The following is an 18,026-nucleotide window of genomic DNA, read 5'->3' as shown; positions in this document are numbered from 1 at the left end:
GCGACCATTCGCCTTGACATTCTAACGGTGATTTTGGTTAGTTCGTGGACGTCAATCATATCCCGTTTCCATAACGATCAAGGCAGACGTCTTTACTCATGTGGCCCGAGAGCCACATTTGACAAAAGTTCAGTTCTCATAAAAGGGTAAAAAATATGATTCTCGTGAATCCTTCACGAAAAGCGTTGAGAAAAATGCCTGTAAAGGTAGAATATATTGAATTAGGAATCAGGAGTGATAATTTTTAGATAATAATTCTTCTCTTTCGGCAGCTGCAAATGCTTTTGTATCACAACTTTTAGAAAAGTCACGAAAAGGCTATCAAAACAATTTTTTTACAGTTGCAAGTCTTAGCCACTCCGCACTGTTTCAAAATAAATAAAGCGACGGGTGATGCTATCAAAGCTTTGATATAGAGTTGAATTTTTTTGGATTCCAAACGTTTCCGTTACGATCCATAACGGGGTTGACGGACTATGCTCTAATTCAGTTATGTCATTAAAGATTTAACATTCTAATTCCTAGTAGCAATGACTCAGATAACAAACAACATATAATAGGGTGAAGGCGAACTTCGCGTCAATCCCAAAATATGTATACTACATTACTGTGCATTATTTTCTGTGTTGTATCACTTCCAACGACAACAGAAGCAGAGGTATTCCTTACCTCGAATGCTCTATCAAGGGGAAATGCCAAGGGTTTGGGAAAATTCCGCAAGCACATCGGTACATATTTGAACGTGTCAGGGAAGCTTACACACTTGGTAGAAAGACAAGGCGCATGTGTTTTGGCGTGTCTACGAAATGAGTCTTGCTTTTCGCTGAACCTGGCGAAAACACCTGACGACAAATCAAAGTTTTTGTGCGAGGTGCTATCTACTGACATCTATAACTCGTCCTCTAAAATACAGAATAACACAAGCTGGACCCTTTATAGTATTGATGTAAGTAACATTTTGTGCCATTCTATCGAAGAGCCAAGGGCATACAACGAGCCCCCCTTTCGAAACATGTTAAAATTGCATGTTTCGTCGTTTGAATATGTTATGATGCCGAAAATATCAATTTTACAAGTTACTGGGAAAAAGTTATCTGTTCCTTCTTCCCAGGTGGGAACATTCCTTTTTTTTCCCAGCCAGCATTGAAAAGTCAATTTTTCTTCCAGCCAGCAGTGGTTGGGCATAAGCACATGAAAAATATAAGCGATCGGGATGATTTATTTTCCAAGCATCCGCTCCAGCCCCCAAAAAAATATACCCAGCACAACTAGTTCGACTTCACAAATTTGCCAGCAGAACCATTCGGTCTAACATATCTTCCCAGCCAGCAAAAAAAAAAAAAAAAAAAAAAAAAACGGGCTGCGGAACAGATCCGTTTTATGCCCTTTAAAAGCGAGAGTATAGGATATTTTTGTACAAACTAGAGTCCGGTTATCGCCTAGTTAACCGAGGTATATTTCAATCCTTCAATGTATTGGGTTTGCTGGTGGTTTAGGGGAATAGTATGCGTCGTCGTAAATATTATAGCGATTCTCAATACATCGCGACCATTCGCCTTGACATTCTAACGGTGATTTTGGTTAGTTCGTGGACGTCAATCATATCCCGTTTCCATAACGATCAAGGCAGACGACTCTACTCATGTGGCCCGAGAGCCACATTTGACAAAAGTTCAGTTCTCATAAAAGGGTAAAAAATATTGCAAAACATTCAAGGTTCAAGTTTTGCCAGTCACCTCACAAAGAAAGCCTCGAAACTCTTCCTTCAAGATTCGATCTCTGTCATGCAAGTCAACATAGCCACGGTTATCGGCGATAATTTCATCTTGTTCTGACAATATTTGATTTTGCGACCTGCTAATTAGATCATCACTTGCTCTAATTCCTGTGAATCTTTTCCCTGCAATGTTCGTGTCTTGTTCCAAACGTTTTGAAGCAATTTTAGCTATCATTTGAGCCGAACCGACTTACGCGCTTCGATTCTTCACTAACAAATGAAGTTGACTGCAAAACTGCGATCGTTATGGAAACGCGGATGATTGACGTCCACGAACTAACCAAAAGCGACCAAAAGCACTGTTAAATGTCAAGGCTAAGGGTCGCGATGTATTGAGAATCGCTATAATTAAACAAATGCCTCCATTTTGAGTAGTCCCCAATATATTTATCTCATATTTAATTAACCTTATAAAAATGTAAAAAAGCGATTTCTATACAATACAGTCCGTATTTTAGTATTCCACCTTTTCCTATATCCGTGTTGGGAGCCCTGGATTTTGTGAATAATAGAGTGAAGCGTTAATCCTCACTTCGTTGGCTTTCTTGGGCTTAGTGTGTTATTTGGTGGTTGATTCCATCCTTTTTAATAAAAATCGATGTGACATAAAAGGTATGTGGGTCTGAAAACACAAAATGACCGCCAACTAAAGAATCTACTTTCTTTTCGAGGTAGGAATAATGCGTTTTTAAATAACGATAAAAAGACGGTTGTGTTTTAGCTACAATTAATCTATCTATGCAATAAAACTATGGCAAGTATTCGAATTCTTTTTCAGATTGGATTTTCCGCGCGCTCGAAGGTTTCGTTTGTTTACACATCTTCCGAAATTGTCTAGAATAAGATTTCTCCTCTACGATGATATTTTTGGAGATAGACTTATTACTGTATACTTTTAGTGTGTTTTTCTTGAGAGACACGGAGGTCTGAAGTTCATTAGTCCTTTTTGCTGCGGGAAATAATTTTTTTTTGTGCTTCTGTGAATTCTTGAAAATGGCGCCTTTGCGAGTGTGATCCTCTCGCTTTACAAAAACGCGTGAGTTCGAACTTTGCTCCCTGGTATAATATTGATATGAGAAACATTTTGCACACCTCCTCTCCGGTAATGTGTGGAAATGGTATAGTTTCGGAGTTTTCTAGCTCAGCCGTTTTTCCGTGAAAGGTGGAGCACAGTAGCGTATTATATATAAAGATAGCCATCTAGAAAAGAAAACTAATTTCCCCTTATACAGTCGATGGCAGGCTCGTACCAAGAAGGCTTTGTGGTGGGATGCCAATAAACAAAAAGGGGAACAAACTTTTTATTATTTTATTTCTGTTAAAAAAAGCAACTATAAAAAATATGGGCTAGACTAACTTCGCACGCAATTTCCAACAGAATCCTTGCTTTCACTACCCTTGCCGGAATAACGGAAGGTGTCAAGCACGTTACCATGACGACAACTACACCTGCACGTGTACAGCAGCGTACAAAGGAAGGAATTGTGAAGGTAGTGAGCATGCGCGAGTTGTAATAGCTCGGGTTAGGTGGGGAGCTCAATTCTTCTCGCTCGTGTTAGATGATGGTGAGTTCGAGCCATCTCAGCGATTTGGGGGAGGGCCTCAAATTTTAATAGAGGGTTTAAGGGAGGGCAGGTATTCTCATCAATTTAAGAGCCTCATAAAAGTCTGAAATTTCGCAATTTCCTTGGGAGAACCCCTTCCCTGCTAGCAGAGGCCTCTTTTCTCTGTATTTCGCTGGACTGGAGTTCGCGAGGAAAAGATACCTCTGCCATGGGTCGAAACTGTTTCTGTTGCGCATGCGTGAGCGTTAATAAGCGACCGACGTGCCAAAACCCGTACCATCGCGCGAAAGCTGTCAATATACTTTGCATGGGTTTAGTCGGAAATCATGAATCAAACTCCGGTTAGTTCTCCTCTTCGAAAAAAGAAAACAACTGTTCAATTTCAATCACCTAAAACGTCACTAAAAAGATTGAACAACAAACGCAGCAAAGACGAGTTTTGTCTTGTTTGTGGGATTAATTTCAAGACATCTGGGCAGGCGAGTTTCTTCAATGTAAATATCGCACAGTTGGATTCGAAGAAAATGTTACAAAACTTTTTGGTAAACTTAGATCAGCTATTCCCAGAAGAATATGCAAAACCTGTAAACGGAAGATTGACTCGTTAGTCAAAAGAGAAGAAATTCTGAATGAAGATAAGGCATTGAATGGCTTCTTTCATAATTCGTCGCGTGATATTTCTACGGAGGACGCCGTTTCGAATGCGGGCTTATTATCCCGCAGCGGATATACGTTTTATGCATGCGCTAGTCATTGTGGGCTCAAATAGTGGCCAGTAATTAATGAACGGAGCATGCGCTCTGGATCTCGTCCACGATCGTGGACGGCGGTTTGATCAAACGAACTTGCTACCCATGGCAGAGGTATCTTTTCCTTGCGAACTCCAGCCCAGCGAAATACAGAGAAAAGAGGCCTCTGCTAGCAGGGAAGAGAACCCCCAGAACCCCTACTAAATAAGAACATAAATGTGATTGGCCTACTACTTGCACTTACCATAACTTTCGTTTGGCAAAATTTCCACGGGATAGCATTCCCCCGCACTCCCTATTTACAATACTCTTTACGCCCCTTATGAATATATGTTGAAATCCACACTGCTCCTGATTACAGTGATAGCTTTACAGCAAATAATACACTGTGAGTGAGGCTCTCATATCGAATCGTCTTTGCCAGAGTATGTGCCTCCAATGTCGTGCAAGGATATACTTGACAGGGGTGAGAGCAAAGGAAGTGGAGGGTACTATATCGACCCAGAGAGGAAGGGAGAAGGACTGTTTCCTGTTTACTGCGACATGACTAACGAAGGAGGTATAACATACAATAGTCTTATGTAATGTGCTATTCCAGATAAGTCCATACCTCGCTTTTAGGCGATGGTTCTTAAGCACCATTTTCAGGAGTGAAATAAAACTTTTGTTTATTAAACATTGTCTTTCTGTCATGCATTAATGTTTTAAACTAAAAGTATAATATTCGATGCGCACTGCTGATGCAAAGACGTTAAACTATGAAATTTAAAATTATTTCTAACTGTGAGTTTCATCCGGATGAGGATTTGGAAATTACGTTATGCTTTGGATTGATTTGCACTTATCATGCATATCAACTTTGTTTTGATATATTCTAGGAGGGTGGATGATGACGCTGAATCTGACATACGAAGCTTCGCGGGCTGCCTTCACCCCCGAGGAATCCATTCGCTCTTTGTCGAAGTTCAGAGATGGGTATATGGGTGAGATTACAGTTAAAACAAACGCCAGTACCTGCATTTGTAGATAGACGAAACTCTGGGCAACCTGTATGTATTTCAATATTTTCTGATTTATTCGCTCTCCGGAAATTGACAAAACATGTAGTATTTATATAGCGCGAGTTTCAGCAACATGGTGTTATCATGTCCATCATGAGATCATAACAAGACCACTAAACTGACAAAGAAACAACAGCCCATACTAGCACTTTTTATTGGTTGTTTCGTCCAAAAGAAAGTTGATCTCAAAGTCTTATGACGTTTTGATACCCGATCTTCGTTACACTTATGCCTGGTGCACACTAGTGACATAACGACATGGGCGCGCGCACTCTGTTTAGCCCGACATAACGACATAGACATAACGACATAAGAGAAAAAAAAATGTTTTTTCTCTTATGCCTAGTGCACATTAGCGACATAACTACATTGGCGCGCGACATAACGACATGGACATAACGACCAAAAAAACGAAAAAAACATGTTTTTTCTTTTATGTCATTATGTCCATGTCGTTATGTCGTGCTAAACATAGTGCGTGCTAGTGTGCACTAGGCATTACATAACGACATAACAACATGGACGCGCGCGCTCTTATCTTCGTATGTTCAAGTGTGAATGGTTCGACATATTGACATAAACACGACATGACGACATGGACATAACGATATAAGAGAAAAAACATGTTTTTTCTCTTATGTTGTTATGTCCATGCGTTATGTCGGGCTTAACAGAGTGCGCGCGCCCATGTCGTTATGTCGTTATGTCTCTAGTGTATGCACTAAGCATTAGTAAAAAGAAGGAATCTCGAAAATATAATGTTATTTCGAGCTTGGGCTGGCGGTTATGGCTTAATAGGTTATCCAGCGTGTTGCCGCCATGGCTGGATTACAGAGCGTGTGCGTGATACATACAATCATAAACAATCTAAAATACTTTCTAATCTCAATGTTCACTGGTATTTTCTGGAGAGGACGCGGTCTAAGGCTATACTCTCTACTCGTTTCGTATAATATCATTCCTCTGAAAATACTTTACCTCTTTACAGTTTTGCGTTGTTACTTGGTATTGGGTCTTAAAGCACGCCTAGTCTTTAAGGTATTGGGGCTTAAGGCACCATCTTCATCGCCGGCCAATCATGAGAAAGCTATAGCCTCCAATGTTAACAGACGAGAGTGATCATCGGCAAAATCAATTTTAACCCTAAGGGATATGGAACTTTAACTGTTGTCAACAGCATTTCTTACCCCTTAGAGATATATATTATTAGGTGTAGTCAAAGCACATATCTAAAACTAGGATAGCACTCAAGACAAACATATTTTCAGTGTCCCTAAATTTTGTTGCGGTCCTCTTTAAAGGTCACCGGGTCGTCAAACAAATCTTTTTTACGAATCTTAGGAGTACTGTGATCTGCCATCATCCACTGTTACGCGCGCTGTAACTTATGAAAACACGTGGAATTACACGCGATAAACACACAGACCACACGCAACACGCAAACTACACACAGAGAATGCGCAGACTACACGCATCACGCAGAACTAACATGCGCAAAACGCCCAGACGACACGCGAACTACACATGCAAAAACGCGCGCATTTCGCAGTGTAAAATGTCAGCATTACTGCAAGAGGCAGGCCCGTATCCAGGGGACTCGGGGGGTTCGGAAAAGAACCCCCCCCCCTCACTCTAATTAAGGAAAACTAAGTACCACTACGAGATAGGACGAGCTACCTAAAGTAAATGGTCCGCTTTGTGGGTAGACGAACACCCCGCTCAAAAGCCTGGCTGCGGGCCTGTAGGCTAGCTAACACCTTCTAATTTTGGCGATCTACTATATTCCAAAACTTAAACCCTTGGATCAGCCTTGCAATGTTATTATTAGTACCTCAATAAAAAACATCAACAAAGTCTTTAATTCGTTATCTTTAGGTATAACATCCAATGCAATGGGACTGCTGCAGAGTTTGACCTTCTTCACACAAATGCGATTCTTCTGCCACAAGCAAGCAGTCGGCCGTACCCTGCACATCCTCACCACCCCGGACAGCAAAGGAAAAGCCGTCGTGGACTACTTCTCCGCCAAAACAGACATCCTACCTTCTGCCTGTAGCTCCTTCACCGAGGGCGCCGGGAACAACGCGTTGTTAACTGGGCGCTGCCACAGATGGGGAAGAGACTCGAGCGGTGCCGCATTTGTCGGTCTCTGGGGACATGCTTCTAAACCAAACCAGGTCTGGAGGATGTATGGTCACACGATGTATGAGGCATACATGTACCATTGGGTTTTGAATAATGGGCTGTATAATTGCGACGACAAAAATGATGCCGGAAAAGATGGAGATTCTTGGATGATATTTATTCGCTGATATTAAGTGAACGGGTAATAACTCATTTTGCTATACTATCTTAAATGTCAACCCAAGAGATTTTTTCCACGATGTGTAGATTGTTTGCATGTGTTGCTGTTATTAGTCTGGTTTACTTACTCAAATGAGAGAGTATGTTATTGCTAGCAAGGCTGTTTCGTTGTTCTTTGTTTTATCATTATTGTCATGATGATGATGATGGTGATGGTTATCATAAACCAGAATAGCCGTCGTTTTTATTTTTCTTCTCAATAAATATTGATTTGGCGTGTACTGATATTCTTTTTTCTCAGTGTTCTATGGCTGTTCAGAATCAATCGCGCGGTCGTTGTAATTTCCTTCCAACTTTCGGTCCTTTCCCGAAAGTGCAGAAACTGAGACTAAAATCTATCATGTAATGTCATTTCGTAACGCGATAAGTATCACATAATCATCCTATGTGTAGCTGGAAAAAGCCCTCTCGCAAAACTGATTAGACTCAGAACTTAGTGCCCAGGTGGAGGTGTGTGTGTGTGTGTGGGGGGGGACTCCGATAAAAACAGACAGGGGCGATCGTCGGCAAAATCAATCAGTGCCGTCCCTAAAGGACTGGCAATGTGGGCGTGGTAGAAATTCGTACCCCTAAAAGATAGCAAATTGGGTGTGGTCGAAGGTCTCTAAGAGATAGGAGAATTGAAAAAAAAGAAGAGTTAAACACCCCCTTAGGAATAGCAATTGATCAAAATCAAAATCAATACCCTAAGAGATAACAAAAGTGGAAAAAAACGATAAACACCCCTTATAGCCCTAAGGCAAAGCAAAATCGGAAAAAAAGGATCCTGAACACCCCCCTAAAGGATGGCAGCTGGACGTCTTCTCGCTCCTTTCTCTGCTCTATCGCTTCCACCCCCTCCCCATCCGCCGACTTGTCCCGTCTTGTTCTCCGTTCTCGCGCCTGTGACCTCGACGCCGGGGACAGTTCGGGATGTCTCCTATATAGAAGAAGCTTTTTTAGAAGAGTGTGTCCATGAGAGCACCAGGCAGGGATGCTACATGCCATCTCTCCGATTTCAATGAAATTCTGCCAGTTAAACGGGTCCACCCTAAAACTTTAAAATCCAAAGCGGCTAGAATTTACAATAGATCAGGGGGCTGCCAGGCAGCCATTTCCAGGCATTTTGGCCCAAAATGAGACCTGAAAATTAGGTTAAAGTAGATAGCTTTCAGGGGTTCAAAGATGAACTATTGTTAAGGACAGTCGTCAATGATTCTCAGTCAGTTTGATTGACAGGCTGTCATTTGGCAGGCTGAAAGCTATGGCTATATATTTAGTACTGTAAAAATACAGTTCAAGGCGAAATGTTATCCAGCAAGTTTTATTAATGGAAGAATGTTAACTTACCTCCCTAGTATTCAAAACATAACATTTTGGGCATTTTTATTTTTGACATGTCAGAGCGATTCAAATACGATTTAAATTACGATTTTTTGTTATGTTTATAACAATAAGTTAAAAAAAAAGAAACATATTTCATTTTTTCTTGTTCTCCGATAGTTATCAACAGCAAACAGTTGTACATTTAGACAATTTGATAATAAGGTTTTTTTGACGGATTAAGAGCCTTACTGGCTCTTAATTCGTCAAAAAAGCAATCAGCTGGTCAGCGTCGAGTTGCACATAATAATATTACTTTCGCACAAACATGGAATCCCTATGGCTAGCATCGCAGCTGAGAAGGAGCTCAGTACGGATTCTCATTTTCCCGTACATGAAATAGCTTGCATTAAGTTCTGCTCCTGTCCTGTCCCATCTCCATGTTCGGTTACACACGGTTGTACATAGACTCGCGTGACGAACTCTCGTCCCCGCCTGTACATAGACTCACCTGACGAACTCTCGTCCCCGCCTGTACATAGACTCGCGTGACGAACTCTCGTCCCCGCCTGTACATAAACTCGTGTGACGAACTCTCGTCCCCGCCTGTACATAGACTCGCGTGACGAACTCTCGTCCCCGCCTGTACATAGACTCGCGTGACGAACTCTCGTCCCCGCCTGTACATAAATTCGCGTGACGAACTCTCGTCCCCGCCTGTACATAGACTCGCGTGACGAACTCTCGTCCCCGCCTGTACATAAATTCGCGTGACGAACTCTCGTCCCCGCCTGTACATAGACTCGCGTGACGAACTCTCGGGAGCCAATGTACGACCTAGGCCTTTGGCCGCCTTGCGGGTGGTCTTTTTTCTTCTCCTGTCCGAGCACATGGGCTACCGGCTCCTCGCCCGGAACAACATTAACATCAGCTACCGCTTCTAGATATTAGTCTTCAGCCATCTAAATGAAACAGTATTCATAGAAACAAGAACATGGTAATGGTAGACGAGTTAAAACAAATTTTATTAAAACGGTACAACAAAGATATAAATTTAGAGCAGACCAAGCATTTACCGTTCACCTCGCTGCAGTTGAGCAATTCGATAATTAATTCATATTCAGTAATCTTATATACTCTGTTCTAATGTATTCAGCACGAATATCCCTTTTTTTTACTATTGGGCGTGGCTCAAAGCAGGGTGACTCAGATCTTCATACTTGTTATTGAAATTCTGACCACTCTCGTTCGCTCAAAAAAAAAAAATCAAAGGAGTAAATCTATTTATTACCAAAGAAAAAAAAAGCAATCATATTTTCAGACGACTCAACTTTCATTTTAAAAGGTTTGTCATCTTTAAATGAATTACTAAAGGTACTCGATTTTTTTTTACGAATATTCGTCTTTACGCGTCAATGAAACAAAATCCGAGACAAGATGGCTTAATAGAAGCAAATGTTGGCCTGCAGGGCACAGGTTCAAACTGATGAGTTCTTTAATAAAAATCTGACCACCCACTACAGAACAAAAAGGGATTTTTTTACGTCTTTGCAGTATCTTGACGGGACGTTTATTGTCGGATTTAGCTACCAGAGCTTATACTTTATAGTTTTGTCTACAAATAGCACGTCGATTGGGAACCGAAAGTGGACCTTCCGCCGTTGTGTGGGCGGAGCGTTCGCACCCCCTACACCCCCTTTGGGTACGGGCCTGAAAAGGTAAGCATTTTTTACATATATTTTTGTTTGCTAGTGTAAAAATATATGTAAGATCTTTATTTGAGAAAAGAACGCCATATTTATACGTAGTACAACCTTCGCTTCATGCACCTTACGGTTTTTCGTTTGAAACCTCCTTGTGTGAATTTGACTTTTATTAAATCATCATCGTCAAGAATACTAAGAAGAGCCAAAATATCAAATATGAGATGTAAATATCGCATTTATTAGGAGGAGAAAGAGTACTGAGAGGATGGGTTCGTGCTTGTAAAAAAAGTTCACTTCATTTATGATAAGTCCGTCGGTCGATAAACGCCTATCGCGAGTCTGTTTTTTTACATTTAAAAGATAAAAAAATGTGTGAATTAAATTATGAGTCATTGCCTCTATGTTCCAAATAAAGTTGTTATCGAAAACAGCTGTGTTATTTTTACTCTAAAGGCAAATGTATACAAAGAAATATGCAATTATGCGGGTGGTGTTCTCCGTATTGACTCTACGTTGTAGGGTTTCAGGTGGTGTTCTCCGTATTGACTCTACGTTGTAGGGTTTCGGGTGGTGTTCTTAGTATTGAATCTTCGTTGTAAGATTTCGGGTGGTGTTCTCCCTATTGGCTCTACGTGGTAGGGTTTCGGGTGGTGTTCTCCCTATTGACTCTACGTTGTAGGGTTTCGGGTGGTGTTCTCTGTATTGGCTCTACGTTGTAGGGTTTCGGGTGGTGTTCTCCGTATTGGCTCTACGTTGTAGGGTTTCAGGTGGTGTTCTCCCTATTGACTCTACGTGGTAGGGTTTCGGGTGGTGTTCTCCCTATTGACTCTACGTTGTAGGGTTTCGGGTGGTGTTCTCCGTATTGACTCTACGTTGTAGGGTTTTGGGTGGTGTTCTCCGTATTGCCTCTACGTTGTAGGGTTTCGGGTGGTGTTCTCCGTATTGACTCTACGTTGTAGGGTTTCGGGTGGTGTTCTCCGTATTGGCTCTACGTTGTAGGGTTTCGGGTGGTGTTCTCCGTATTGACTCTACGTTGTAGGGTTTCGGGTGGTGTTCTCCGTATTGGCTCTACGTTGTAGGGTTTCGGGTGGTGTTCTCCGTATTGACTCTACGTTGTAGGGTTTCGGGTGGTGTTCTCCGTATTGGCGCTACGTTGTAGGGTTTCGGGTGGTGTTCTCCGTATAAGCTCTACGTTGTAGGGTTTCGGGTGGTGTTCTCCGTGTTGGCTCTACGTTGTAGGGTTTTGGGTGGTGTTCTCCGTATTGACTCTACGTTGTAGGGTTTCGGGTGGTGTTCTCCGTATTGACTCTACGTTGTAGGGTTTCAGGTGGTGTTCTCCGTATTGACTCTACGTTGTAGGGTTTCGGGTGGTGTTCTTAGTATTGAATCTTCGTTGTAAGATTTCGGGTGGTGTTCTCCCTATTGGCTCTACGTGGTAGGGTTTCGGGTGGTGTTCTTCCTATTGACTCTACGTTGTAGGGTTTCGGGTGGTGTTCTCTGTATTGGCTCTACGTTGTAGGGTTTCGGGTGGTGTTCTCCGTATTGGCTCTACGTTGTAGGGTTTCGGGTGGTGTTCTCCGTATTGACTCTACGTTGTAGGGTTTCGGGTGGTGTTCTCCGTATTGACTCTACGTTGTAGGGTTTCGGGTGGTGTTCTCCGTATTGGTTCTACGTTGTAGGGTTTCGGGTGGTGTTCTCCGTGTTGGCTCTACGTTGTAGGGTTTTGGGTGGTGTTTTCCGTATTGACTCTACGTTGTGGGGTTTCGGTTGGTGTTCTCCCTATTGACTCTACGTTGTAGGGTTTCGGGTGGTGTTCTCCGTATTGACTCTACGTTGTAGGGTTTCGGGTGGTGTTCTCCCTATTGACTCTACGTTGTAGGGTTTCGGGTGGTGTTCTCCCTATTGACTCTACGTTGTAGGGTTTCGGGTGGTGTTCTCCGTATTGGCTCTACGTTGTAGGGTTTCGGGTGGTGTTCTCTGTATTGGCTCTACGTTGTAGGGTTTCGAATGGTGTTCTCCGTATTGACTCTACGTTGTAGGGTTTCGGTTGGTGTTCTCTTTATTGGCTCTACGTTGTAGGGTTTCGGGTGGTGTTCTCCCTATTGACTCTACGTTGTAGGGTTTCGGTTGGTGTTCTCCCTATTGACTCTACGTTGTAGGGTTTCGGTTGGTGTTCTGTTTATTTTCTCTACGTTGTAGGGTTTCGGGTGGTGTTCTCCCTATTGGCTCTACGTTGTAGGGTTTCGGGTGGTGTTCTCTGTATTGACTCTACGTTGTAGGGTTTCGGGTGGTGTTCTCCGTGTTGGCTCTACGTTGTAGGGTTTCGGGTGGTGTTCTCTGTATTGGCTCTACGTTGTAGGGTTTCGGGTGGTGTTCTCCCTATTGACTCTACGTTGTAGGGTTTCGGGTGGTGTTCTCTGTATTGACTCTACGTTGTAGGGTTTCGGGTGGTGTTCTCCGTGTTGGCTCTACGTTGTAGGGTTTCGGGTGGTGTTCTCTGTATTGACTCTACGTTGTAGGGTTTCGGGTGGTGTTCTCCGTATTGGCTCTACGTTGTAGGGTTTCGGGTGGTGTTCTCTTTATTGGCTCTACGTTGTAGGGTTTCGGTTGGTGTTCTCTTTATTGGCTCTACGTTGTAGGGTTTCGGATGGTGTTCTCTGTATTGACTCTACGTTGTAGGGTTTCGGGTGGTGTTCTCCGTATTGACTCTACGTTGTAGGGTTTCGGGTGGTGTTCTCCGTATTGACTCTACGTTGTAGGGTTTCGGATGGTGTTCTCTGTATTGACTCTACGTTGTAGGGTTTCGGGTGGTGTTCTCCGTATTGACTCTACGTTGTAGGGTTTCGGGTGGTGTTCTCTGTATTGACTCTACGTTGTAGGGTTTCGGGTGGTGTTCTCCCTATTGGCTCTACGTTGTAGGGTTTCGGGTGGTGTTCTCTTTATTGGCTCTACGTTGTAGGGTTTCGGTTGGTGTTCTCTTTATTGGCTCTACGTTGTAGGGTTTCGGGTGGTGTTCTCCGTATTGACTCTACGTTGTAGGGTTTCGGGTGGTGTTCTCTTTATTGGCTCTACGTTGTATGGTTTCGGGTGGCATTTTCTCCTGTATTTTAGATAATGTTTCATACATTTACTGTATTTTTGGCTGCTAGAAGGGAGGGCCCGGCCCCCCTGGGCCACCCCCCTGGCTACGCCCCTGCATAATGGACCGAAAACAGAAAAAAAAATCGATTTCATCACGAAAATCGCACGGGAGTCACTTTTCCAAACACGCTTAACCGCACTACCAGGTCTGGAGGATTACGGCTCTTACGGCGACCACGAGCACGCTCAAACTGGCGCCCCTAAATGGCCTGAGAAAAACAGACCATAAGTTAGTCCAATTTGACAACCAAAACTAACGTCCATATATAAAGCATAGAGTATAACAATACTGTTTTTCATTTCACTTGAAAAAATGCCTGCAGCCGTAGAATTTGAATTAGGAATGGAAGTGAGAATTTTCAAATAATTTTGCTCTTACGGCAGATGCAAATGCCTTTGTTTTACAACTTTTAGAAGAGTCACATAAAAGCTATCAAAACAAATTTTGTTACGGAATGAAAACAAGAAATAATTAAGTGTGACCCACAACGCACTGTTTCATGATAAATATAGTGCCAGGGTGATGCTATCAAAGGTGTAACGCGATTAGGGAGAATTGGAGATGTGAAAGAGTTGAGCTCTTTAGGATTTCCAACGTTTCTGTTCCGATCCATCACGGGATCGACAGGTTTTAACTATGCTCTAATTCAGTTATGTCATTAAAAATTTAACAATCTATTAGAATGTTGCTACATTGAATTCCCTTTAACTGTCTCAGATAACAAACAACATGTAAGAGGGTGAAGGCGAACTTCGCGTCAATCCCAAAATATGTATACTACATTACTGTGCATTATTTTCTGTGTTGTATCACTTTTAACGACAACAGAAGCAGAGGTATTCCTTACCTCGAATGCTCTATCAAGGGGAAATGCCAAGGGTTTGGGAAAATTCCGCAAGCACATCGGTACATATTTGAACGTGTCAGGGAGGCTTACACACTTGGTAGAAAGACAAGGCGCATGTGTTTTGGCGTGTCTACGAAATGAGTCCTGCTTTTCGCTGAACCTGGCGAAAACACCTGACGGCAGATCCAAGTTTTTGTGCGAGGTGCTATCTACTGACATCTATAACTCGTCCTCTAAAATACATAATAACACAAGCTGGACCCATTTTAGTATTGATGTAAGTAACAGTATATTTTGTGCCATTTTATCGAAAAATGCTGAGTGACAAGTTTCGGCAATTCTACTTTTCAATTTTTTTGCGATGAATAAGGTAACTGAAAAATTGGAAAAAACTTGAGAAATTTTCTATTTCCTTTTACCTGTCGGTCTTGAAAATACATTAAGATGTAGTTTTTTTTTAGAGTCCGGTTAGCCTAGAACAGAGCCTTTGTTGTTGTTTTTTTAAACAAGGACCCGGTCTGGACCAGGTCAGTTCAGTTGTCACTAAACTGCTACGCAGTGCAGAGCTCCGGAATTCAGTCAAGCGTGTCTTGTTTACCAACGAGGAGCGAAACCCAAACTCAACTTTTGAAGCGTTTTTCTTCTCGTTTGCTCGGTTTATTTTCTCTTTTGACTACTAACAGTGAATAACCCACCAAAAGAGCAGGAATGTGCAGTCAAAATTAGTTCAAATTATAAACGATAACACAACTAAAAAGTCTCACTACCGACGCAATGTTACGGCATGTTGTCATCTTGAAATTTGAATTTTATTCAGCCGAAAGAGTGCGGAGCTAAGCCCTTTTATAGTGCGGGTCCTTGTTTAATATGATACTATGAAAACTCGAATTATTTTGTTTTCTGAGGCACGATTACTAGCGAAATTCCCTCGAAAGCAACATATGGTTGTAAATGCACCAATGATGAGGGAGATTAAGTTTCTAAATTTCCCTCTTGTATCAATTATGAGGGAGATTTTCTAAATTCCGCGCATGCATTAATAATGAGGGAAATTTTAGAAAAAGACAAAATAATTTTTCAGGCCCGTCCGTACCCATTCTTCTTGGGGTGTGCGAAATCCGAATTTTTGGGGAGAAGGGGGAGAGTGAGTTTTCTGATAAAAACCCGACCACCCCCAAAAGAACAAAAAAGGATTTTTTTTGCATTTGCAGTATCTCCACGGGACGTTTATTTTCGGATTTGGCTACAAATACAAATCTGACTTATGGATTAATGACATACCAGAGTAATCTTGCTTATGCTTTATAGTTTTGTCTACGAATAGCACGTCTATTGGGAACCGAAAGTCGACTTTCGGCCGTTTTTGGGGGGGGGGGGTGGCCAGGGGGGTGCGTTCGTACCCCCTGCACCCTCAAGGGTACGGGCCTGTTTTTTGTCTTCTAAATTTTCCTCTACATCAGTGCATGAGAGAAATTAAGAACCAAGATGCTTGTCTTCTAGTTTCCACCAAAAAAAACAAATAGAAGGCAGCTTTCTGCAGATTCGCGCATGAACAGAACCTGCGTCAAGAGACCTGACCAGGGATTTGATCAGACAGACACACAGACAGATTACTTTATTGGTACCGTGTAAAGATTTTTACATCAGTGTGAATGGCGCGTGACAAGCGCGTACACAGGGGGTGCGCAGGGTGCTCGCGCACCCACCTTGGTGGCCAAAAAGTGGGTCATTTCTTATTAAGGAAATTTTCCATATAATAACTATGGCTGTGCTCCCGCCTGATCCATTGAACCGAGTTTGCTCATCCAACCTAATATTACTCGTAGCTTCGAGTTTATTTCCTCGGTGATCATGGTATTGCAAAGTTATAGCATGACATCTCGGAGAATTTAGTAGTTTTAATTTTACAAACGTCCCCGCAACCTCGGGACGACTAGTTACAGGTCCTGTAAACACCCCGTGGGTCATTTTTGGGATGTAATAGAAAATCTGACGTAGAATAAGAATATCGAGGTCTTTTTGCCCGTTTCGGCCTTTATGGCGATTCCAATTTTACTTCCAGAAAATTCAGCAAACATGCTAGGTAGAAACTCTCACAGCAAAACAATCATCATCCGAAAAGTTTGAGAACGATGAAGAATAAGAACCGTCCCTTACAAACCTACAAAAAAGAAATATGAGCTGACAATAAATGGATTTGCAACGATACTTCATCAACGGAACAGTGGTAGAAAGTGGATAGTCTCAATTTACTCAATAAAACGGTCAATTTTATTCACACACCTGAATTCTATTATGCAACTGCTACCATTTAATCACTATAATACCTGCTAAAAAGGGTTACAATTGTTTGCCTTTTTGGGGAAAGGTTCATAGGTTTCGAATAGGAAATATCGAACAGTTTTTTTATGCGGAGGTCGGATGCAGGTTTTGTACAAAATGCAGGTCGGGTGATTTTACTGTTTTTATTTTCTTTTTTGCTTTCTCTATTTCATTCAAATTCGACGGCTCTAACGTGACGCGTTAAAATATCGAAGACTCAGATTCTCGTTTATAACTAGCAATCACATGACCGTGGGAAAATTACGAATATCTCGCCAGCGATTTGCTGCACATCATCCAAACTTAAGTCAAGTAATATATAACGGTATATGGACAAGTATAGGTGATGACGTCACAGATCACGTGATTCATGAATGAAAATACCATTTTGTTGACGATGAGTCGTCGGCTGCTTCGAAATCTTTGTGATCAAAAAGGGGACTAATTATTATTTATAAAAAAAAATTCTGCTTAAAAAGCAACTAAAACAATATGGGCTAGACTAACTTTGCACGCAATTTCCAACAGAATCCTTGCTTTCACCACCCTTGCCGGAATAACGGAAGATGTCAAGCACGTTACCATGACGACAACTACACCTGTACGTGTCCAGCAGCGTACAAAGGAAGGAATTGTAAAGGTAGTGAGCATGCGCGAGTTGTAATAGCTCGGGTTAGATGGGGAGCCCAATCCATCTCGCTCGGGTTAGATGGTGATGAGTTCGAATCATCTCAGCGATTTAGCGGATAGGGTCTCAAATTTTAATAGTAGGTTTAAGAGAGGGCAGGTATTCTCATCAATTCAAGAGCCTCATAAAAGTCTGAAATTTCACGACTCCCTTGGGAGAACCCCCAGAACCCCAACTAAATAAGAACATAAATGTGATGCGCCTTCTGCTTGTGCACTTTCCATAACTTTTGTTCATTTGGTAAAATTTCCACTGGATAGCATGTCCCGGACTCCCTATATACAATACTCTTTACATCCCTGGAATCATATGTTGAAATCAACACTGCTCCTGATTACAGTGATAGCTGTAATAATATACTGTGAGTGAGGCTGATATAAGGTTTACATAGCTATCATATTATCGTCTTTGCCAGAGTATGTCCCAATGTCGTGCAAGGATATACTTGACAGGGGTGAGAGCAAAGGAAGTGGAGGGTACTATATCGACCCAGAGAGGAAGGG

General features: G+C 42.1%; 2 protein-coding genes across 2 annotated transcripts in view; both read left to right on the top strand.

Annotated features, from left to right (window-relative positions):
- Positions 1-572: 572 nt before the first annotated feature.
- On the top strand, positions 573-7,737 carry LOC5506115. The gene is made up of 5 exons (XM_048720307.1): positions 573-946; positions 3,156-3,267; positions 4,516-4,650; positions 4,970-5,074; positions 7,028-7,737. Exons 1-5 carry the CDS (start codon positions 593-595, stop codon positions 7,462-7,464), a joined length of 1,143 nt encoding a protein of 380 aa, XP_048576264.1. The 5' UTR covers positions 573-592; the 3' UTR covers positions 7,465-7,737.
- A 6,647-nt stretch (positions 7,738-14,384) lies between these two features.
- Positions 14,385-18,026, top strand: part of LOC5506103 — a 6,679-nt gene continuing 3,037 nt past the window's right edge. Inside the window, exons 1-3 of the mRNA XM_048720308.1 lie at positions 14,385-14,790; positions 17,364-17,475; positions 17,939-18,020. Of these exons, the coding sequence (XP_048576265.1) occupies positions 14,437-14,790; positions 17,364-17,475; positions 17,939-18,020 (548 nt within the window). The 5' untranslated portion in view covers positions 14,385-14,436. The remainder of the gene's footprint in view (positions 14,791-17,363; positions 17,476-17,938; positions 18,021-18,026) is intronic.

Source organism: Nematostella vectensis, chromosome 12, assembly GCF_932526225.1.
Source record: "Nematostella vectensis chromosome 12, jaNemVect1.1, whole genome shotgun sequence".
Lineage (NCBI taxonomy): Eukaryota > Metazoa > Cnidaria > Anthozoa > Actiniaria > Edwardsiidae > Nematostella > Nematostella vectensis.
Note: the sequence above shows the minus strand (reverse complement) of the source record. Positions and strands in the feature narration are given on the sequence as shown.